The 24,702-nt window shown below is 37.7% G+C and overlaps 1 protein-coding gene across 7 annotated transcripts in view; it reads right to left on the bottom strand.

The window, feature by feature from the left end:
* Nucleotides 1-24,702, bottom strand: part of ROBO1 (roundabout guidance receptor 1) — a 682,041-nt gene that overhangs the window by 352,396 nt on the left and 304,943 nt on the right. For 4 of the 7 annotated variants that reach the window (XM_074532691.1, XM_074532687.1, XM_074532724.1 and 1 more), the window contains one exon: nucleotides 3,721-3,804. The exons of the other annotated variants lie outside the window; for them this stretch is intronic. In XM_074532691.1, the coding sequence (XP_074388792.1) occupies nucleotides 3,721-3,804 (84 nt within the window). The remainder of the gene's footprint in view (nucleotides 1-3,720; nucleotides 3,805-24,702) is intronic. 7 annotated transcript variants of the gene reach the window in all.

Here is a 24,702-nt window from a genome sequence, read left to right as displayed (position 1 = left end):
TTAAAGGCATTTCCTTCTATGGCCGTTTTTTTCTAAATTCTCCATCCCCTGGGTCCCTCCAGTATCTTATTCAGGTGATTTTCCATATTCTTCCTCTGATATACAGTGGTAACTCTGCTAGATCTTTTTCCTTGCTTCCTTTCCTCTTCTGTTTGTCCCCATTATTTTCTCCAGGAATTATTAAAAAAAAAAAAAAAAAGAACAATGATGGGCAACTTTAGGATTTTTTTCCCCTCTAAAACATCTGCCTAAACAATAGATTGGCCACAGCCTAAATCTGAAAAAGAACTGAATTCCTACTTGCATCTTCCATTCCCCTGTCTTCCTTTAGTGATCAAATTATATTTCATTCTATTCTCTCACTCCTATCCCCTGGTTCTCCTTTCTGAACTTAGACCCAAGCTGACGGGGACGTGAAATTTCTTGCAATCATTTTTCTTAAAGTCTGTAGAAAGAGAAACAAACGTGCTCATGTAGCATTTCAGAAACCTACTTTGGGTGTCTTCCTTAGGACAAATTAAATACAACACAAATCATCTAACTCATATTCTTTTATCCCGTTGAATCTCACTGTGATTTGGCCTGTTCTTTATGCATATTATTTGAATAGCTATTTAGATTTGTGCTGTTACACATCTTAACAATGCAATTATTTTCCTATATGACCTTGTCACTGTAGAACTGATCTTGTGTGAAGATGAAGACAAGGCAATCTTCCAGACTCATTTCTTTACTGTGACAGAGTTACAGTTAAAAGTTCTTAACTTTTTAAACCCCAAATTCTTTGCTGAATCAATCCAACTACATCTAGTATCTATGCTGCCTGTGGGGTCACATCAGCTTTCAGGATTTTTTAAAATTCTTTGGTATTTCTTTGGTATTAAATATGCATTAAACCCCCCCCTTCTAATGAACTCCTTCAGTCTAATACCATTGTCATGCATATGGAACAATCCTCAGTGTCTGAACTTCTCTTGATTGTGTGGTTTATTCAGCCCCTACCTATGCACAATAGAAATGCTTTCTGAAAATTATTATCTTTAATATAGATGCATATAAAGCTTCTCCAGTTGTCCACAGGTAATAACTATTAATAATTGTTTTGTTTATAAAACCCTGATGATCTATAAAAAGTGTAATGTCTAGAGAATGTTCCTTTACCATTATGATTAAAAAAAATACCTAGATTTCAGTCCTATAACATACTGGGAACCATGAGAGATCAAATAGAAGTTCATAATTTCCTTGTTGTAATAATCTTGAAACGTATTAACAACTTCAAATTTATCTGAAATATTTTGGGTTGTTAAATTTAGGAAGGAGTCGGAATTTTCAGTACAAATAAGCTTTTGGAATGTTTTTTGTTTTGAAGAATAGAATTCTAAAGGTAAGAGAGAACAAAAATTGTCTAAGAATACTTCTTTAAAATCCATGAATTCCACATTAGGCCCATATGAATGAGCCCACAATTAGAAGGGAAAAAAAAAAAGGCAACTTTACCTATAAGGTTGCATTCCAATGAGTATTATTTTTCAAACTCTTACTGATTACCAGAGAAACCTGTTGGGCTAATTTTAATAAATACCTCAGGGCTTTTCCATATAAACCAAGGTATGCACACAGTGCTACTGATTACTATTACACAGAGGAGAAAAAATACTCGATCATTAAATCTTTAAATGTATAAAACTTGGTCTTTCCTTTGCTTGGTCCTCATTCAAATAGAGGCACAAAATATCCAATTAAACAAGACCAGTCATCTTCTAGGTGCTAATTTTTGTTCAGCTTGTGTTTGCCTCTAACCCGATCCTGACTTTTTTGCCCACTTGCGAAACACCTATTAAAATATGGCCTGCAGTTGAGAAGTGGAGCCTCTGGGGAGTTACTGGAGTTGGATTGACTTTGTCAGTGCTCTCAAGTGACCCCATTATTCCCTCAGAGGCAGGTTAAACAGCTGCAATGCCCTGCAGAGCCTTTCCTGGGATGCTGGGATGCAGTGCCCAGCTGCTCGTGCGCACCTCGGAACAGGGCAAGGATCCTTGGGGGTACCACATGCAGAGGGGTCTGTGCTCTGTTTGGGACATTGTCCCAAACCCCCAGGCTCAGAGTGGAGGAATTGTCTTGAACACTGCCTGATTTGCCTTTAATACTGGAGCAGGAGTGCCTGCAGCCCTTGCACCCTCTGCCTGCCATCATCTCCCAGTGCACTTGTCATGGGAGCGCCTGCTTAAAGCCTCCAGACCCTATCCGATGGAAAAAATGATGGAATCTCCTTCTAAATCCTCACCCCTGTTGCTCTGGTGCCTAAGGGGGCTTTTGGGGTGCATATGGGGCAGGTGTGGGGCTGGCAGGTGCAGGAATCTGCCTGCAGAGCACCAGCCCCAGACCTGGGATGTGTGGGGAGGATGGAGGGGAACTGGCTGCTGATCTCCAGGTAAAACTAAACCAGTTTATTATTAAAAGAGTCTGACTCTCTGTTCCAAGTAAATTAGCGGCTGTTTAAACATAGGAACCAGGGATCATGATTCCCATCTCTGTTTTCAAAATCAAAAGTCTGACTTACAGTAAGGAAAAAATTAATTCTTAAAGCTGCATTTTGTCAATATGATGGTCCCATATGCATGAGAAATGAACACGTGACAAACTTGGAACATGCAAGGGGAAGAATTTAGAACAAAATTAATAGGAATATTCAGAATGTAGAAAAGTCTAAATAATCCATGTGCAGCAGGATTCATGTGATGTTTTCCTAAAAAGGCATCTATCATGACTGAGGCAAAATTTGTATTGCTTTACTTTTTTTTTTTTTACCTTTTTAGAAAAAAAATATTTCAAACTGAAATAAAATTATGTGTCAAGGTTTTAAACCACGTGCAGAGATGATTGTGAGGGGCAGGTGATGAAAGCTGCAATCACTGTAAGTGGCATGTAACAGGGCCTGAAGTTTTATGAATAGACAAGAAATTGCTCTCTCGCTTATATACCTGCCTATCCTCCACTTGTACCCTGCAAGACTGTCTCAGTTAGGAATGTCTGAGTCACACTGGACCACCAGTACCTCATGAAAACTCGTGGCTGCAGCTGACATGGGCTGTGGTCAGTGACTCCTGGAGCTGGGAAACATTTCAGGCTGCAGAGGAGTTACAGGATTCGGTTCCTCAGAGATCACTGCTGTATGGTGCTACTTATTCTGTGGCTTTTCTAATTTGGCCTAGAGACACATTTCTGTAGTTTATGCAAAGCAGAAGTCAATGAAACACACTCTTCTCCAATCACATTTAGTCTCATTTAGGTTTTCTTCCCTGCTGCAACGTATTTTACTTTTGTTTATAAAAGAAACAAAGCAAAAAAAATCCCCAAATAAACATATGGAAAAATCCCCTTGGTCTTTGGAAAATTTTCTTTGAGATGATACATTGCCTCATGCACTAATATATACAGTTCAAAGGAAAATAATGGGTGCATTGTCTCAACAAAGCAAACTTGAACATTTAAATCATTGACATGTACTAACACACACACACAAGGACACTCTTGGTTAGTTAAAAGGCACAACAATATTTCCCACCAGCACTAACAACGTTGAACTTCTAAGGGCGATGGAGAAAGAGAGCCAGCTAGCAGGGATGATTAAAGGAACGCGTACAGGTGGCAATGGCAGATGGGGTGGGAAGTGTCAGGAGGAGGCAGCCAGGAATATTTTGGAAAGGTGCACTCTACCTGTGTAGCCCAGCGAATTGTCGCCGTGATCAGAGGTGGGGAGTGGCGTCCCGCTGTCGTTCCCCCTCTCTGCGTCCTCGGAGTCTGTCGGAAACAACACCAGAGCTGCTGATGGGGTCACAGGAGTAACAGGAGTTGCCATTTTGATCACAACACGTCCAGACACAATTAAATCCACACATGACAGCAAGAGCCACAGTGCCAGCACACGGCACACCTCGTCCTTCCCCTTCTTGTGTGGATGAGCCTGTGAGAGCATGGTCCAGGCTCCCCAAAAAGCTGTCCCCTCTTGTCCCCTGTGCCAGTGTCGCTCTGCAGCTCTCCAGGCACGGTGGCCACCCTGCTAAGCAGCCAGCACAGGCTGTGAGAGGAGCATATGGGGACGGCAGGGCAGGGGAGCTGAATGCTAGCATCGCTAATTTCCCACCTTATTGTTAATCAAAGCTATTGACTGTGATCACTCCCCATCATCGCTTCATCTCCTGGCAATTACAGACCCAGGGGACCTCACCTCTATTGAGGGGAGGAGGCAGGGGGGCGGCTGGGGCTGGGCGAGCACCGAGGGGCTGCGAGATGGGGCAGGGGATGGGGGCTCAGCCCCCCACCCAAAGGAGAGGCTCAGCATCACCAAGATGCACTTTGCGCCACAAGATCCTCGCAAGGAATCTCTCCCTTTTCATGTCACATTGGGAAAAGGGAAAAAAGGGAAGGCAGCTGGTCAGCTGAACACATAAATGAACAGATGTTGTAAGAGCTTCATAAATGAATACATGTTTTAAGGGATAAATTGTAGATCAAAACGCCAACAATTGCAATAAATTGCAGATCAAAACGCCACAAAGAAAACACCATGAATATAACTCTTAACTATGAACTAAATAATTCAAAACAAACAACAACAACAAAAAGAATTAAATCCCAGTTGCTCTGAAAACAAAACAGCACAACTCAAGGGAATTTGTTGACAAGATCACTGCCCCTTTTACTCTCAATGTAAAATTGCTCAATAAACTTAACTCCTATTTTACTTTTGATACTGCACTGTCCAGCAGATAATACCTAAAAAGAAACATTAGTATTTTGTTTAGAAGAAAACTTCAAGAAGTAAATGTCTTTGTAAAAATAACACTGCCACAACAATAGGCTGCTTTTCTCCTTTTTTCTCTGTTGACAGGTGTCAGATAATTTATTAATTATTGCAAAGACATGTTTTGCTCTCTCAGACATATTCTGGACTTCTGCAATGACTGAAAATAACTGCTCATTTTCAACAAAATCCACACTGCTAAAAATTACTCTGAACTTTGGCAAAACACCTAAAGCAACTGTATATGAAACAAACCTAGAAAAAAGGAAAAAGTGGACATTTTTTCTGCATGCTGGATTTTACTAGCTCAGTCATTCTCATTTTTAAAATGCAATGTCAAACATTCATTTCTCCATTTGTTTTCTAAACAATCTTAGAGACAATATCTTTAAAAATCAGAATATTTTTAATGAGTTAGAAAGGAAAAATATTAAGAAAGCCAAAATCCTCAAGACCAACCCACTCACGGGGACTTATTGGAAAAAAATATTTCTTTAGAAAAGTCAATTAAAGGATTGATAGCATGCCTTCCAAAATACAGTCGTGCAAATTAAGAAAATAAAAGACCAAACAACAAAAAAGCAGCCGAACACCAAGATGATGTTTCATCTTGGCAGATGAAAGAAGTGAAATATGTTCGTTTATTGGCCCATTCATCTTTGCTGGCTCACTAATGGCCAATGTCACGTACATCTTTAAAATCTGCTCTGAAAATGGCTGCAGATTGACTGGATCAACACTCTCTTTCTCCAGATTGCTCACTCATTTGCATTCAGGGGTTGATTGGGTCAAAGTTTTAAATTACTGCAGTAAAGGACAGAAGGATGGGTCTTCTTATTAATTTAAGTGGCAGAGGCTGTGCCTACCTTTTTTGGTGCAAAGGTTTGTAATTGAGTACAGGGAGCCCAGACTAAATTTGAGCAATGAACCTGCTGCTCATCATTCTGAGAGACTGATTGCATTCTGGGAGATTTAACCACACACTGCTCAAAATGATTGAGGGGGAAGAAGATGCACTGAAAGCTACTGGAAACGTCCTGTGCATCACTGGAATGTTTGGTCTCATGTACAAAATATAATTGCACAAGGAATTGGACTTTTTACCCAAGATAGCCCCTCAGAGATGGAATTCCAAACAGTGGGCATCCTCCTCACAGCACCTCACAACCAACCAATGCAAATGCCCCTAACAAAACTCAAAACTCCCCTTAGGAGTTTTAACAGGATCAGTCTCCAATAGAGAACTGCTGTGACTTCAGTAAAGCCAACAGGCTAGGAGAGCAGCAGCTGTAAAAACCAGGATACAGCTACTGGGAGCTATTTAGGCTTGCAAGTCTTGGCTCCAATCACCCAGTAAAAGTAAATGAGGGAGGGAATTAGTCTTTTTGAAACCACCGATACTTACATGATATCTGTTAATAACAATGCACTTGTTATTTACAATCCAAAACTATACAGACCTTGTTCACTCTCTGATTCTTTGATAAATGCTACTTTTCCACCTGATATTGAAAATTATATTCAACTAATGTTAAATTACGGTCTCTGGCTGGAGATGACTTACTAATGATGAATTCTACCCATTTCATTGAACAATAAGTGCTACATTTTTGGCTGTTGCCCTCTGTGCTGGGCTGAATTTAATTTCAGCTCCGTCGGAAGTTCCAGCTTTGCTTGGAGTCTCTGTAATAACTTAACAGAGGTAAGTAGTGTTGACTTAAATAACACATTTCACTGTAGGACTGCTGTGAAGGCACTCTGTTGAATGGCTAGTAAAAATCCTAAATGTTAAGACATGATGTATTTCTTATGACTGCCATGCTGTAGGATCAGGCAATTTTCAACTTGGCTCTCCTAAACATAATAAACATTTTTACATCATTATACTTTTTGAACTTGTTACAATGCCAGAAAATATGAAGCAAATGAACTATAAACCCAAGAACAATTCACCTGACATATGAAGAATTTACATTTTTTTCTGAGAAAAAGCAGAGGCTGAATCTGGTGCCTGATCCCTCAAAGAAATGCCATAACCAGTCCTTAAGAGGTTTAAGAGAAGTGACAGAGTGAGATGTTCCTTTAAAAAAAAAAATCTCTCAATGTGGTTGGACATTTGGGTTGAATTTCTACATCAGACTAGAAGTATTTAAACCAAGGTTTCTATTTTTTCTTAACTGCCCAAAAAAGAGAGCCCATTTTCACTGAAATAAACCTTAAGCTTTAAAAAGATGCCTAGGCTGTAATTGGTTGATTCATAACATAAAAGAAAAAAATAAATTCAAACAACAAAACCAACAAAAAAGCCAAATAAACCAACACTGTTCACCCCTCCCCCCCCCCAAAATATTCAAAATAAAAAATACTTTTATTTATAAGTATGCAAAACTTCAGGAACAAGTCAAAATTAGTTCCTCTCATTTTCTTTTTTTTTCTTTTTAATGTAGCCCCAAATGAGTTTATTTGGGAAGAGGAAGTTAAAAAGTGAAGCCCTGAGTAACAACAAATAAGGATCGAGAACCCCTTAGCAATTGCTACTACCCTTTGCTTTTACAGGAGCATTGGAGATGCTTTTCATTTGAGAGGAACAACACCCTCATCATGGTGAAAAAACCTCATTCCCTGTTTCCATGGAAATTTTCAGAGTCACCATTCATTAAGTTGGGCAAGACATTAAAAAAAAAAAACAAAAAAAAAAACAAAAAAAAAAAACACCAACAAATACTTACTTGGACTTGAGAGGAGAATGTTAAATTTACAATCAATGACAGCTCCAGCTTTTTGGTGGAATGCTTTCAGGCTTAGTCAGCCCAAGCACACCTGACCCCTTCCAAGCATAAAGAGAATTTTGCATAATCATACAAGTTCAGAAAAATTTTAGGTGCTGATAGCAGTTGGAGAGCACAGATTTACATGATAGTGAGGAACCTTTTCCAATTAAATTTCTACTGAAATCTCTAAGTTATTCCATTTTATTGGATGGCCACACCATTCATACTTTAATATACCTATCTTTAGCTCTTCAAAATTTTAGAAAATCCAAATAGTAAATATTTACTATTGCTATTTATTCTTTTGGCTCCTAGAACACCTCTAACTAGACAGACACATTTTTTTCACAGCTATTTATATTCAAGTGCATGTTACAATCCTAACTTCAAAATGTATATTAAACATGTTTTTAACCATGGCTGTGCTCTTCACAGAAAAGTCACCAGTGATTTTTTTCCACACTGGTAAGAGAAAGTGATGCCATCAGTTATTGCTTCTTTCGAACCAGGAGATATATCTGGATGACACATTTTATTGATGATGCATCCTTAAAAATCCCCAGATGATTCAGTATTGATGCCCTGGCCCAGCCTCCTGGTGGACATAAAGAAAAATTGAAAAGATGTAAACAGACGCAACTTCTTACTTCTGTAAGAATTTCATGTGTCTGACTTTCTACACTGGTCTTTGCTTATCTGAAATTAAAGTCACCTACTGAAAAACATCTGACTACAAAAAATAGTAACTGTTACCATATTTAAGTCCAGAATTTATAACTTCATTATTTCTTGTTATGCTTCTCTAAATTTCATTATCATCAGCAGATTGGGGGTACAAAACTGGAAGGAAACAGCATGAACAGCATTTTGCAAATGAGCATTAATAAAAGATTAGAATGAAGCAAATGAATATAAACTACTATCAATATTAGAATTGTGTTCTACAAATTGGATCAATTCCCATTGATTCATTTCTAGTGATCTAGATGAATTCAGGAAGAGACATCAGAAAAAAAGCCCAACTGGGACTGGATCAAACCACAGTCTAAGATGAGGAACTAAATTAGTAAATTAATAGCAGAGGTTTTTTTCCAGTGTTTTGATTTATTCTAGGTTTTCTTTGGAGCTACAGTAGAAATACACTATAATATGTCTTAAAGAATATTTAATTTATTCCTATTTCTTCACTTGGTTGTACACAATGACAAAACAGTTTATGCTCTCAGAGTATAACTAGGGATAGTGCCTAAAGGAGAACTTATAATAAAAGTCAAATCATTAAATCCACAAGAAGCAAATTTTGTTCAGGGAAAGTACTGTCTAACAGAATATGTTTATTTAGAAAACTGCAGACAAGCTTTCAAGGATGTAGACCTATTCTTCAGATCTGGAACAACAAGGAAAAACTTCAGGCTATGTGCAGAATTGGGAATAATTATGCCACCTTTAGACTATCACAGCTCGGTGAACACTCACAGGTCTGTATCAGAAACCTGTTAATCTGATTAATATCCTCACCAATATTTCATAGTAGCTCAAATTACCTTTTTCATGAGACTTAATACAGCATCTTTCTAGGGACTGGCACATTCAGCCAGCTAACTTGTTTAAGCTGGATAATTTAGCAAGTTATGACCACTTTCATCAACTAATAGTCTCCAAAAGTAATAAGTAGTCCTTCATTAAAAATTTACACTGCTCAGCTGCCTCATTTCAGAAGTTAAGAAAGATTCAAGCTAAGGGGAAAAGGCAAGAATTTGCTCTCCCATAATATCCTTAATGGGAGGATTTGGCTCAAGTAAATGGTGGATAAATCCACAAGGATGTTTTTTTATTAATATCTTGTACAAGTATGTTCTAGCAATTCAATAAGTAGCCTAAAAAAAGAATGTACACTTACACATGGGTACAGAAATGTTATTCATTACACTCAAAATATTCCTTTGATGAGAAAAGAACACTTTGTAGTGTAAAAGAAACCCCTCAGAAATTATTTTTTCTAAAACAAGGAAGAATAAAAAATTTAATAATGGTTTGAATATCTCTTTTTTGCTCATCTTCAAAGAGCAGTGTATGACTGAAATCCTGACAAAACCTCAGTGAGGATGCTGTTTAAAAACCTTTCCTTCCCTTTGTTTTCACAATAAAGGTTGTTTCATTCAATAACAGCCTTTAAGTGAGAACAAAAAGTAAATGAGTGAGGACTTCATTATGCATAAACAGGAAACAACCTTGTTGTATCTTTGCAATTTATTTATTTATTTATGCAGTAGGTAATAAACAAAGATGTGGCAGAGCCATAAGCAGAAGTCTTATGTGGCATCAGCCACCGTATGAATCCAAGCACACAGAAACATTTCTGACTGAACACTTGAATTTCTCAAAAATTAAAATTTGGCAGAGAGCATAACAAGTTTGCACGCAAGACTTTGATGCTGCCAAACCTGCCTGTTGTTCTCTCTCTACCTGCCCTTGCTCCTTGAATTTTCTGGCTTTTCCTTGCCTTTCTTGGGCTTTCCCTTGCAGCACTCTCTCCTGTTTGGCATCTGCTCCCATTTCTTTCCCTGCCAGACAAATCTGAAGGTAACAGCCACTCAGGCTAATTAAATGGTGCTGGAACTGAGTTAACAGGTGGTGGCCCCAGCTGCTTTTGTTGCAGGGGTAGATAAGAGACCCATCAGTAGCCTGTGCAAGGCACGATGATTAATTAGGACAAGAAGCCATTTTCCAGGGAGGGAGAACAAGATTTACAACAGAATTTTCTACTCCAAGGGAACAAGCAATGTTTCTTCAGAAAATGCAGAAATAAATTACTTTTTTGTAAGTGCTCACCAGTCATCTTGACTATGTTCAATATGGCATATGCATAAGACCTACTTGACATGGATTTGTTCATACCAGTATTTTCTTCACACCAGTATTTTCTCTTCACTGCAAACTATGAGTTTTAACTTGTTTCAGGAAATGTTCTCTCCCTCAGAAGACCCCTTATTTTATTTCCTGCCAAGTAAACTTACATGTTTGTCAAGAAAGTTCTGATTGCTGTGGGAACTACTATCAAGACATGTAAATAATAGCAGCTAATACCATGTACAGCTGAAGAACTGGTTGTGCAAGCTTCCCATGCAATCCTCCAACTCTCCTGGACTTCTTGCAGTAATCCCTTAATATTGAATTAAATTCTCTGAGTCTACACCCAGTCCTTCAGGCATTAACCCCTGCAGATCCTCTTCCACAGTTTCAGCTCTGCAAGGATGTTTTGAGGCTGAATTATGCAGCTGCTTTACAAGAAGCTGCCCCCAAAATAGCAGCATAAATTTGGGTTCCCTTGCTCTTTGCTGTAGAGCTGGAACACAGCAAGAATCCCACCATGCTTAATTACCCCTTATATTTTTCAGCTGAGTGGTGAACTTCGGGAAGGTGATAAATTTCCCTCATTAATAACAATTACAGGCAAGAAAAACACAGGAACTAATTCAGCATACCAGCAGCCTTGCAGTGACATGATTTGAAATTAAAACTACCATGAAAATGAATATTGAAGGGGATGTACACAATCCAACGGCTGAGAAAGTCCTTTCTCATTGCCTTGCTTTTCTGAATATGCAAAGTCATCTTGTGAGTTGTCAAAGATATATCTGCAGCACAGCTGTGTCATTTGCATTTTGCCAGTCTATCTGCAGAGCTCAGCACTAAGAATAATGCTAAATCAATGTGTGTCAATGCTTGCTTGAAGAAAGAACAGACATTCTTGCACTAATACACTGCCCAGCAAGGAAAGACATTAGCACATTAACTCAGCATATTAAGACAGATATTTAAGCAAAAAAGCCTCCCTGATATCACAAGAATCACAGCTGATTTGCCTTCAGAAGACACTCCTAGCCATTTTGAATTGGTTTGACTTCCCCTCCTTTAAAAAGGGCTACATTTTGAACAATTTTGCGGTTTCCAACACATTTTCTACCTTCCAAGAGTGACTTCAGCCACATTGTGATTACTGATGCCTTTAGCATATGGATTTCTTAGAGGATATATGTCTGGTTGTTGCTCTTCTGTGTTTCCTTTCTTGTCTCCCACATCCCAGCTCTTTGGCTATGACAACAAAGCCAGCAGACAGGACAGGCTGTAAATGTCCCTGTCCTTCCATACTTAAAGTCAATTATATTTTATTTACCTTGTCTTCTGTACAAAGCAAAAGTATGCTATAGCCTATGGGTGATTCAAGGATTAAAAACAATGAAGGTTTAACCCTGTTGTACTTTGAAACTTCAGCATATTATGGTACTGAAAATCACGGTGGCCTACCAGGAAAGAATTTGGTAGGTAATGTAAGGGAGGATTTTGAAGTGTAGTGAAAAGGTGACTTGCACAGTAAACAGATATTCACAGTGACTTGTAAAAAGGCATGGAGTTGAAAAACATGCACTGTCAGTCAGTATTTCTCTGTAAGGATAAATTTACAGCAAGCTACAAGCATCATCAAACCACACATACATATCCATACAACATGGTAATAAGTCAAGCTGTCCAGAATTCCCCTTCCTGTTCACATTCCAAATGTATTAAATGAAACTCACTTGCAGCAATACCTTTTTAAAATTCTTTTACAAATCCAAAGATTAAAAAAATTGTTATCCTTTATTCACACTAAATAGAAGTAAAGACTTCAGGGATTTTTTTTTCTTTTGTTATTTGATCATTCAGGCATTCTCTCTGTAAAGTTCTTCTGAAGAATTTCTGCTTTTTGCAGCCTAATGAAATGCATTTTCCAAAGTCAGGTTTTGAGTTTTGGAGAGAAGCCCTACAACAGGTGTTCCTGCTTGCTTTGTTTACCTGAGCTGACTCCTCACTGCTCAAAATCATATCCTTAAGAAAACAAATGATGGAGCATGTAAGCATTTGCCTGGAAAATTTGATATTAGGCTTGAAGCCCTTTCTTGTTAAAGCAGCAAAATGCTCCCATTGACTGGATGCAGGGCTCTGTTAGCACAGCTGTGAATACTTCAGGGAAGTGGGAGAAAGAGCCACAAATAAAGAATTAGCAATTACTATCTAGCTCATAATGAAACATACAGATATGTCCCAATCAACTTAATAATTCTCAGCCTGAACCAGGAAAGATAAAATAGTGGTCAGTTAATGTAATAGTTCCTAATGGTTCTTTAGCATCTTCCAGCTGGGAATCTCATCTCTCAGTGTGATTAATGTCAGCCTCAAAAGAAAGCACAAGGTCAAAAATTACTCTAGGTTTATGAACTTAAACTCCAGACAAAATAGAACAATGATGAAATGAAATAGCTGAGGAGGAGAAAAATCAATAACTCTTCTATCTTGTCAGAATTCAACTCTGCAAAATTAGTACCAGATAAGAAATCATACAACACAGCAAGGGGTACTTGGTTTTACAAGGATCTACAGATTTCTCTAAATATTGTTAATTTGTAATACTGTGTACATTGAGCACAGGAATTACTAGCTAGAGGCAGTAATTTTGAAACAAAAAGGGCCTTCAATAGATCCACAGGAATCCCAGAATTAGAGCTGTAACTGGAAGCCCAAAGCAATCAGGTATGAACAATGAAGAAGAAGTTTTAAACTACACAAATATGGTGAGAACAATGCCAGTGTAAATAACAAAAACACCCCCATAAAAATTTTGATGGATAAGATTATCAAGATGATAAAGTTTAACCAAATTACACATCTATGTTCAAAAACCTACTAGATCTCTGAGATAAATAGACAGAAAGACACAACCTTTTCAGAAGCTTCAGTTTATGCATTGACAGAGAAAAACAGCTTAAGAGCAAATGGAAGGAAGTATTTGTATTTTGTGGTTTGTATTTTGTACCATCTGTGCCCCCTTTAAAAAGCAAACCCAAAACCTTCATAGTGCTAGAGACCAGGAAATTAGGCTTCTCATAATGAGGGACTCATTTATCACCAGTAATGAACTGAAAATGGAAGCACAGATGACTAAGAATTCATTGTGTCAGATTCACGTGTGGAAAGTTTCCCAAGTATATCATTGCTGACTGGGTCACAGCTTTAATATCGCTGACCTAAAGTACAACACGGCAAGAGTGACAGCTTAAAAAAGAAAAATTTCTTTATCAAGCCCTGTTTGTTTGTCCTACCTTCATTTAATGTGTTGGTGCAGCTGCTTTGGGCAGGAAATAAAAAATACTTCTGAAGCAACATTATACATCTCGTGTATTTCCAGCGTGATTGGTTCCATATTGCTGGGGCCCTCAAGCGCCTCTAGCAGAGATAGATCCTCAGCAAATTTAAACATGTCAAAGTGGATCAAATCAGAAATAGATGCTTCAGCTCTACAGGCTAGGATGACTGCTGCCCAGCGCTGAAATTCCAGCAGGGAAGATGATGCCCTGGCTTGGACCTGGGCGCTGCATGGGGGGCAAAATGAGCACAGGAGCTGAGCCCTGGGGTGGCTGTGAGCTCTGCCAAGCTCCTGTGTTCCCTTGTGCCCCTGGTGTCCCTCTCTGGTGCTGGCTGACCCCTCAGCCCAGGGGTGGCCCAGCTGTGACACCGGGGACAGTGGTGCCAGCAGTGCCCAGCCCTTGCTGGGTGCTGCCGATGGGCTCAGAGCAATGCAGATGTGACACTGGAACAGGAAAATGTCCTTCAGCAACATTTTACTCCCTGGTCAGTGGGGATGCTCAGCATTTCGTTAGGTCTCCAGTGGAAAACTCTAGTTCTTTACAAAGAGCCTTTACACCTAAATAGGTGGAGCAGAGTTTAAATATCTTACATAACAGAATTACAGAAGGTCGAGGCACTGATAACCACAGAGAATTGATCCAGACCTGTACAAATAACCTATCAATCACAAACAAATTATGAGGCTCAGAACTCATTGATACACCATTACTAATACTACTGAATTTAAACAACTACATGCTCTGTCCAAGGGTTTGCTAGTTTGAAACTTCAGCATATTACGATACTAAAGATTTTTAGGTGTATCCAAGATATACCTGAAAAAACCCCATACATACATACATACATACATACATATATATACATATATATATATATATATAATATATATAATATATATATTTTTATATATATAAAATATATATAATGTGTATATATATGCATATATATGTGTGTGTGTGTGTGTCTATATATATGTATACTTCAACTAGGATACTAAACTTCTACCATAAAACCGAACAATACGAAAAAGAATTTTGATATTTTTTACTGGCTTCAAGTTTATTTGTTTTGGTGGGAATATAGGTATGAAAATTATGGGAAAAGGAGACAGGAGAACAATGCAAACACTCAAGAATCTTAGAGAAAGAAAAGCATTTTTAGTGAATTGAAGGCAATTAATCATATTTCCTTTTAGGAGGCCAGACTACAGAAGATTCCTGGAAAAGCGCTGTAATTTCAGAAGGTGCTGGGTATGAAAAAAGAGAGTAACACATTGGATCAAATAACACACCCAGCTAGAGACAGACCTGACATTGAACACTAGTTAGAAAGTAAAACAACAAAGAATGCTATTTTTTTATATTTCACAAAGAAAACAAGTCTCAGAAAATACTGAGAAAATTTAAACTTTAAACCAAAAGAAACTACTGAGTTTAGAGTTTACCCCATTGTTTCTATTTCTCAAGATGTACAGTTTATTCAACTCTACCAAAATTGTATTGCCATTCTACAACTGTAGAGTGACCAAGGAGATGTGATATAATCTTGAAAGCTCAACACTGGAGGTAAATAAGCTGTAAGTGCACATAAATGCTCAAACTGAGCAAAGCCAAAGCATGAAAGAACTCAGGGAGAAAGACATTGCACCTGAAGTGAAGATTATTTCAAATGCCCTTCAGGAAAAGCTTCTAAAATTGTTAAATGTTTTTGAACTTTTACCTTAGCTACAAAACACTGAACAATAAAAACAGAAACATTTTTTATTAGAAATAATAAAATTAAACACAATTTAAGATGTTTTCCTTATGGTTTATATTTTTTCTAAATGGTTATGGTTTTGAAAATGCATATAGTCTTAGAAAAGTGACACATATAATATAAAGAAATATATATTCAGTGATGAAGGAAAAACTGGATAAAAAAATTGCAATAAATAAAAAAACTTCTACCATAAACATTGACTGAAAGGTTAACTAGTTTTGCACTGATTAGCACTCATGCCTAAGAAGGCTCCCTGGGTAAGCTCCTATTCAAGCTTTTCTCCTCAGCTTGAAACTTGAACATAATTATGTTTGACTGGATTCAGGCTGAGTGTCTCAGGGTCCTGCTCCCCCAGTCATCCCAATCAAAATCCTACACAAAATCTTCCCCACTTTCCTTGAAGCCTCCCACCACAGGTATCTTTCTCAAGACAATCAAAAGAGAAAACTTAGTATATAGTGAAATCTTGTCTAATATGCAGGCAAAATGCAAATGCACCTCACATCCACTGGTTCAGGTGTAGCTTTGAGACTCCTTCCATCTCTATTTAATATGTTAATGAAGATTAGCAAGTGAATTCAGAAAAGACTAGAGCAGGAGATCCAACAGAAGCTGACTCTGTGACAGCAGAATCCCTATTCTGTAAAAATGCCACTAAAGTAAAACACTTCCAAGCCTTCCTCATCCCATTCAGCTTATTTCATCAATATATATTTAATAATCTGAATTTGTGATATTAATAGAAATTTCATATTTTTTAAATGTGAATGAATAGCTAATTCTACTATTTGGATTCTTACAACTGAAAATAAAGGCTATTCATAAGTAGTAAAAAATGCACTTGATGAAAAATGCTATGGGTAGATGACGATTTTTTTGATGATACACTATCAAGGAAAATTTAGTAGAATTTAAACAGGTCCCTCATTTATCATATCCTGTGGGCAAGTCAGTTAATAGCTATATTGATTCTCTTCTGTGTTCATTCCTATATACATCATCCAAACCAAGGTGAAAGCAACCATGAGATATTAATTTTGGAGAAAAATATTTAAATGATAAATGTTTGAAATTGCAGTTTAGGAATGATTATTATACAATGGATTTGCTGTTCTTAAATTTCAGGATGCATGGATATAATCACACCAGGAAATGTCACATTAATAAATCCTAAGTGATCCCTGGATGTGCTGTACAGCTGGGAACTAAAAGAGACTCAAACAGAATTGTATCAGCTGAGGATCTCATACATGTTGAGCATCACTTTCACACAAAACTCAGGTACTGAGAGCCTTCTCTCAGTCAAAGTGCAAAATTAAATAAATATCTGAGACCATGGTTTCTTTGGCCTGCCAGTACCTGAAGAATAGAACAGGGAAAAATACTCCATTTCTATGCACATCTGATTTCACAGGTGCTTGTTTTTTTGCTCCCACTGAAAAGTAAAGAGCAGAGCAGATGACTCCCACCCCAATGTTTGTCTGTTTTGAAGAAGGATGATCAATGAAAGAAAGTGAAATTACCTTCTTCAAGGTCAGAAAGGACACACTGCACTTTGTTCAAATGCCTTCTTTTTTTATTTTTTTTTTTTTTCTGGAAGCAAAGGTATAGAGGAGAATGAACTAGGACACAGCCAAAGCACAGCTAAAAAAATTGAATGCTAGGCATTACTATTAACACAATATGTCTTTTAAAAATATGGGAAGCAGTGTAATTTTTTTTTTCTTCTACCTCCTCCTAACAAAAGGTAACTATTATTGTGCAACTGGTTTTCCTTTTTCAACTTAACAGTTCAACTAATCCTTAATTCCTATATTAATTCAATCAGTTATTATTTTATCCAATGTGTATTCAGAAAGTCGAATCTTTGCAAGGATCTTTTTGATATTTTCTTTATTTAAGAAAACTCTTTCTCAAAAACATTTTCCCTAATCAAGCCTGAAGATTCCTTGCATTTTTATTTTCAATAAAATAAAATTCAGTGTTACAAGTTTTGTTAGCACAAAATAAGGCAAAGTTTTGGATGCATTAGTGTAAAAACTGTGTTCACAGAGGCTTCCCTCAGCTGCTGCAAGGTCAAGGGGAGCTGCAAGGTGAGAGGTGAAGTTTATCCTATATCTAAATAATCTTTGGAGAAAAGAGAAAGGGAGCAGAGAGAGCCCACATTTGGTGCAGTCTGCGCCTCCTTTTAAGAAAACAATTGACTTCTTTTGTATTTTTATGACTGGAAAAAAAAAGTGAAAGCAGATATCTGAGGAGGAAAGAGCCGGAGCTCCTGTTGCAAGGACCGTGGTGAGACGCGGCCGGTGTCTCCCGCAGCGCTGGGCCCCAGGGAAAGGCTGGCCTTGGGAAGAGCCCCCAGCGCTGCAGCTGAGGCTGCTGGAGCCCCAGCAGGGTCAGGGAGCTGCCCCTGGGGACACCTTCCAGGGGCCTCTGGGGCTCAGCTCCAGCTGCTGCTGCTGGCAGGGGAGGAGATGAAATTATAGCGTGGAGAGGGGAGAAAAGCAGAAAGGCTGAAGGGATGAAAACACAGAGTTTTGCTTTCATCCCGCTAATATTCTCAGGAATCCCTTTAGGGGGATGAAAGCCAGCCCTTGTGAGTCTGATTCCTCTGTCTTTATGTTTTGCAGGCATCTACAGACAACAGAAATAAGTGATAATGAGTAAGAATTGGAAACAGCACAGACTGCTGCCTGAGTCTCACTGGAATGAGTGTAGCAAGACACTGCTGGCTCTTTCAACAAAGAGCCTGTGACCAGTTTGTGCTCCTTCAACAAAGAGTTTGTGACCAGTTATTTTAGTGAACAGCAACAACTAACACACAACACCCTCTACAACTCCCTCTGCAACACCCTCTAACCCTCTACAACTCCCAACCAAAAAGCTCTGCAAGTGAAAAAAAATAATCCTCTATACTCTTATGGTCACAAAACCACAGACATGAAACTTAGCAGATTGTAGAAGTGAAGCTGCATGGCTGATCTTACTACAGCTTCCCAAGGCAGCTCTCAGTCATTGATTTCATGACCCTTTCAGGGTGCTGTCCCAGTGCAGAGAATAGATAACAAGAAAGAGAAATACAGTGTTTGAGGTGTGTGGGCACTGTATGATCAGGAATCAGACTGCTTTAAAACCATTTAATTCAGAGACACCACTGCTGAATGCTCTCAAAAGCTGAACTAATAGTTTCCTCAGAAGTCTGCAAGATGGAGAAGGTAATATTATCATCTCATTTTAGCTGGACATCTGAGATGCCATTGTGTCCAGAGACAATTTTTCTGAAGAAAGCTGCTCTCCAGATTTCCACAGCGAAGGCTTCCAGCCCCATGTTTAGAAGCCTGTGGTGTTGGAGCTAATACAGGAAGAAAAAGGATGCTGGTGAATGTCCCAAAACCCTGGTGATCTGTCAGAGCTTTCACTCTGCTGTCGGTACAAGGCTGACTAATTTCAATGTTTAACCTAGCTAGCCCAAGGCATCAAGCAAGCCAAAGGTATTATTAAAGCCTAAATGGGGCCATCTCCTGGCTTCATGGACACTTCCAGGCCAATAAATAACTGGCTGATTAGCATAAAAAGGAGCATTTCTAATACTTATGAAAGGATCAGTAAGCATGTAATAAATTTTTCCCTTCCACTCGCTGTATTCAATGTATTAAACTGTAATATTCTGAATAAGACACAAGTTTTAATGTCTGCTTTTCCAAAACACATTTAAATGTTATATTCATTTTTTTTTCAATCTAGGTTTTTGTTTATATGACTTACATCAAATAAAATATAAAATGCAGGCTTTGATTGCTGTCTTCTATTTTTCTCTCTTCCTCCTAATCCTTTTCCCAGCAAAGCAAAATGTAAACCCTATTGCCATTTTAAAGTATGCATGTGAAAGAAAATTGATTCCCCAGCAAAGTTCCGTATGTGCTCCAGAAAATAAGATTAGGCTTACAAAAGCTCTTTTAATTTACAGGAAACAGTTCGTGACTGATTGCTTGGGAAGAAAACAAAGGAAAAATTTACTTTAGAAAATGCTCTGGCTCCTAGAATCAAGACAGCTTAAAGCAGAGGAAATCTTGAGGAGTGACAGACATTATGAAAGAAAGACTGCTAGCCTGGAAACCATCTCAGCTGCTCACTTTTGAAATCAGATATCTTAATCTGTCACTTTCTTGCTGAGTTACCACGATCAGATCAAAAGAACTCAAATTCAGACAGGTACTAAGATGCCAGAGACCTCTCTCGATCTATTCCTGAGCCTGTCTATACCCCTTCTATCAAATGAGAATAAAGACTAATAAATAATACAATTTGCACATCCACAGCAAATTGAAATGCGTCTTCATGTCTTTGCTATTACTATAAATTAAATATATACAATGGTATGGAAAAAAGCTAAAAGTTTGTCCAGTTATGAAGCATAGATTTATCTTAGACATTTCTTACCCACTGGAACTTTCAATACTTAAGAAGGTTAAGAGTTGTGTAAGCACAATTCTTGTCTTACTACTCTTATACTTCAAAGATGACATTGTATTTGCATTGTAATTGCATCTTCAAAAACATCAACTGCTGTACCCTAAAAAAGGAATAGGTTTTGTGAGCTTAAATTTTTCACTTCTCCTGAAACCTAGTGATTATCTGAGCCTGTATAGGTAATCGCTATTTTGGAAAAGAATTATTTATCTCACATAACACCATTCACATCTTAGAATCAACACCAAGAATTTTCTTTAGCAAAAAGAGAAATATTATTATGTTAAGCATTCAAAATATATTTTCTGCAATTCTCTTAAGTGATTAGCAACAACTTAGACATACAAACTCAATTTTCTGAGTATGAGACAACTAAGCTACAAAATAGAACTCTGCATATCAAATATGAACACAAAATCTTAAGAGATTAGGTTTTGTTATTACTATAAACTAGTGTCAAAATGGTTTCTGATATTTCTGTGGTACTGTAGAAGCACTCTGAAGCATTTGAACATGATGTTTCACAACACAACCATGATCCTGAACTGATAGAAATGAGACAGATTTTCATTCTTCCCAGTGGTTCACTGCACACAAACCCCACATTTGCAGAAAACTTATAAGCAGCTTCTAAGACTGTTGGCTCAGGTACTGGTAATTTTGAAATGAACTGCAAAATTAGGGGTTTTTACCCTCTATTGCATAGAAGCATCTCTTGTCACTCACCAAACTGATTTATGGTTTCATGTCTAGGTGAAGAAGCTACAACAGCTTGCTCTTTTGTAGTTTAAGAAATTAGTGACATTTTAGATACAGCAAAAAGTCTAATTTGGAAAGAATAAATAATGTAGTTAAGTATTTTTACTTCATGTAGCTGATCTAGCTGCAGTGCACCCAGGTTATCCTCAAGACAAAGAAGTGCAGAAAAAAAAAAACCTTGGCATTTACAGCTGCCATATGGAGGGTCCATGTGTCATTGTTGTGTGGTAAAATTGTCTTCCAAATTTTTTCCCCATGTTATTTATAATGTATTGACATTTTCCCAGCTCTTTTTCTTTCGAATCTGAGAGGAGGAGTATCACAATATTTTTTGGTCCAGAAGCAGAGAAAAATAAATTTAACTTAGAACACTCCAGCCAAAGAATGAAATGGCTTTTACAGGCATAAAACCAGCTTCCTCTAAAGGCCCAGTGCAGTGGGACTGTCCATGGCTTGAGGCTAATGCTCTCCCCAGAAAGAGCTGAGCGTCCATCCTTTCTCATGGTTTGATGCTCCTTTTCTAACCTTCATGGTTTGTTAGCCAGGTGACCTTCAACCTTTGATCAGGGGAGGACCATGAGTGGTGACACCCGATTTGCCTCAGGAGCAGGGGAGCAGCCCCAGGTGCACCACAAATGCATCTTATCCCATCATTCTGCACTTAATCACTGGGATAGCAAAATGCTCTCAGAATGTGCATATTTAAATATATTATAAATAAATACAAGTGAATATAAATAAATATTGGCATTTAGGGGGGATAAGTCAAGCTGCAGCCATTATACTGCTGTGACCTGCTTTTATGAATGTATTCCCCATTTATCCTAATCCAGAATAGGGTTTATGTGTGTACTTTGCTTCAAGCAAAATCTTAGTGCCATGACTGGGGAGTGTTCTTTAAACAAAGCTGTAGAAATCAATGACAAAAACTTTTAGAGAAATTATCTGTGTGTTTTAGAAGCTTTTGTTGCATTGGGGTGTAATCCTAGCTCTTTTGAATATGAACTAACATTTCAAAACTTGGGACAGGTTTGGCTACATGTCAGGGGAACAATTCAACACCTGTCATATTTGGGACATTACTGTAATACCAATAATAAATAACATCCCTGAGCCTAGAGCTGTTTTAAAAAAATTCCATTGAGAAACAAACGAAAAAAAAAGCATATGTCTTTTTCATTGTAATTCCCTCTGTTTCTTTCCTTCAACATTTGCATCGCCGTCCTCTAAAAGATTTCTATCAGGATAAAAGACTAAATAGAAGCTTTCTATAGTGAAAATGGTTCACAGGTTAAATTCCACCTGGGTTAGATGCGGCTGTAAAATGAAGATATTCTTGATGTAGCAATGCTGTATCTAGATACTAATTTGGAAACAATCCTAGAATCACACTTTGTTTTTTCTTTCTATTTAAACCAGAATGAAAATGAAAGTATATGCTTAAGAAAGAAGAATAATAGCTATTACAATAAAAGGTCTGAAGAACATACCAAAAAACTACAATTCTCAAAGCAAGTAAGACAAAACAGTATTGTTTTACCAAGCTTATGGAATTTGAAATATATGTTTCACACACAGCACACCATGATTCAAAACAGCTGATCTATTCTGAAAGAAAGCCCAGAGAAGGTTTTATTGACAATTGCAACTTAAAATGGCTCCATTGACAAAACTGTACCGTGAACCAAAAGCCTCATCTTACAAAGTCCTTTGTCCTTTTTATAATGTGCAGTGGGAAGTCCCATTGACCCCATGGCTCTGCAGGTTAAGCAGGCAGCTACATCTTCTCCTCTCTATAGCTGAGTTTGCCTGTAAATGAAGAGCTAAGAACCACCAAGCTCAAAACTCTGCATTTTCATTTTGGGGGACAATAATTATGTGGACTCAAAGGGAGGAAATAATAGATAAAGAGAGGAGAGTCACAAGGAGATAAGAGACAAGAGAAGAATTTGGCTGAGAAATGAGCTCCAGCTGCTGACTCACAGAAACATTTCTCAATAAAGTTCATGAGGATGTTGCATAGAAATTCAGTATGTGTGTGTGACAGCTGAATAATCCAAGGATTAAGAGTCATAGACACAGTTAACATCCTTCCTGAGCTTTTAAATTGTAATGATTATCAAGCATGAAAGTTTCCCCTCTCACTTTTTTTTTTAAACAAGAAAATTTATGGATTGTATTAGATGCACTTAGAGTCCCTAGAGACTTCCTATACCTATTTTAGCTGTTTCTTTATACTTTGGTAATGTTGTTATATAAATAATCATAAAGAAAGGGGAAAAGACCCCAAACAACATTTTCCAGAATATTCTGTGAACTTAAGTAGTTAGAAAGAAATATTAAGTTTATATAACAGATACCTTCCTCACTACTGAGGGAAAGATAAACTCTAAAAAGTATAAAACAAGCATCCAGCTTTCTGCTCCTCTTATTCCACTATTCCCAGCAACATAGTCAAAGCCTTTCTTGGAATATCTCCATCATCATTCCTAACAGGATTGCATCCCTGACAACACCACAGTTTAAAAGCACCAGGACAATCATCAACATCCTTTGATACAGTCATCATTTGCTTCTAGTCATATGAGAAAATAATGTCATATAAATAAAATATTGCAACTTCAACAGAATATTGAGTTTTATGCCTTAAAACAGCAGTTAATCAGATACTTTGTTTATTTCAATAGGCCTTAGCCTTGCTAGACAAGGAGGAAATTTTTGAGAAATTATTATTAGTTCTATGTTTGCATTTCCTTTTGCCCCCAAAAAGACAGACTTTGGAAATGGTTTGTAAATACATTCATTTATTATTACATATTCACTAATAGACTTGTTCTGGGGAGTCCTATAATAGTGCAGTGCAGATTCCTCAGATTATGCAAAAAATCAAAATACCTATTATATGCAATGTCTCTCATGTAAAATGATATGCCAACTTCCATAATCATTTCCTATTCTCTCTTTAGAAAAACTTGATATATTTTAAACCTCCTAATTATAATAACAAATAAAAGACCTTTTTAGCAATAAGGAAGGAAACTGGCACAGAACCATGATAAAGAAAAGCCAGCTGAGGAGCCTGCTAGAAAACAATACTATGTATAATTGGTGTTTAATTATGCAGAATTAACAAATGGCAGCAGCACTGGTTGTATTACTTGACCAGGGCTCTTTGCCAAGTCAACAAGCTGGTTTTAATGCAGGAAGTAACCCATTCAGTTATCTGTGCCTTTGAGCAGGGCCCTGACTGCTGTGTTCTCCGTCTGTGTTGCCAAAAACATTTAGCAGAAGAAAGAAATCTGTTGATTTGCTAAAGCGTGATAAATTTTGGTCATTGATATGGGTGAATGCACCAATAAGATCATAAAAAAGTTTTCTAAACATTTTATTCATCTGGTGCCAATGGTTTAGTAACACCATGAGAGCTCAAAGTACTAATTAGTATGAATTTGCAGGGTGGATATGTTATACAATAGAATATTGAACGTGTTTATTTGAATATATTGCCTCCACTAACCCCTCCCCTCTCCATACACACATATTTGAATGTATTTAAAAACATGGTTAAATATTTATGTTCTCTAGAGCCTCATTACATGATTTTCTCCTATGGTAAGCAAATAATTTGCATTTTGGAATGAGCACAGCTACAATAATATGTAGGAGAAATTAGTGGAAAGAATCTGCCAATGTGCCCACACTCACAACTGACCCCTATGATAAACCTGAGCACTGCCTCACCAGCAGCATTTACTGCTAAATACAGGTGATAAAAAAACCTTTGGGGGGAAGGAGAAGGCAACAGAAACTCCTGGAGATCCCCAAAAATGTGCAGCAGTCTGCCCGTCCTGCTGAAGTTCTCTTTCATGTGTGGGTTTCTTTGGGGGTTGTCACCCTGATCACTGTGAGAGTAGCAGGTGTACTACAAAATGAATGAGAACCTTCAAA

The sequence above is a fragment of the Zonotrichia albicollis genome, chromosome 2, assembly GCF_047830755.1.
Source record: "Zonotrichia albicollis isolate bZonAlb1 chromosome 2, bZonAlb1.hap1, whole genome shotgun sequence".
NCBI classification, from domain to species: Eukaryota; Metazoa; Chordata; class Aves; order Passeriformes; family Passerellidae; genus Zonotrichia; species Zonotrichia albicollis.
This window is presented reverse-complemented; position numbering and strand designations above follow the sequence as displayed.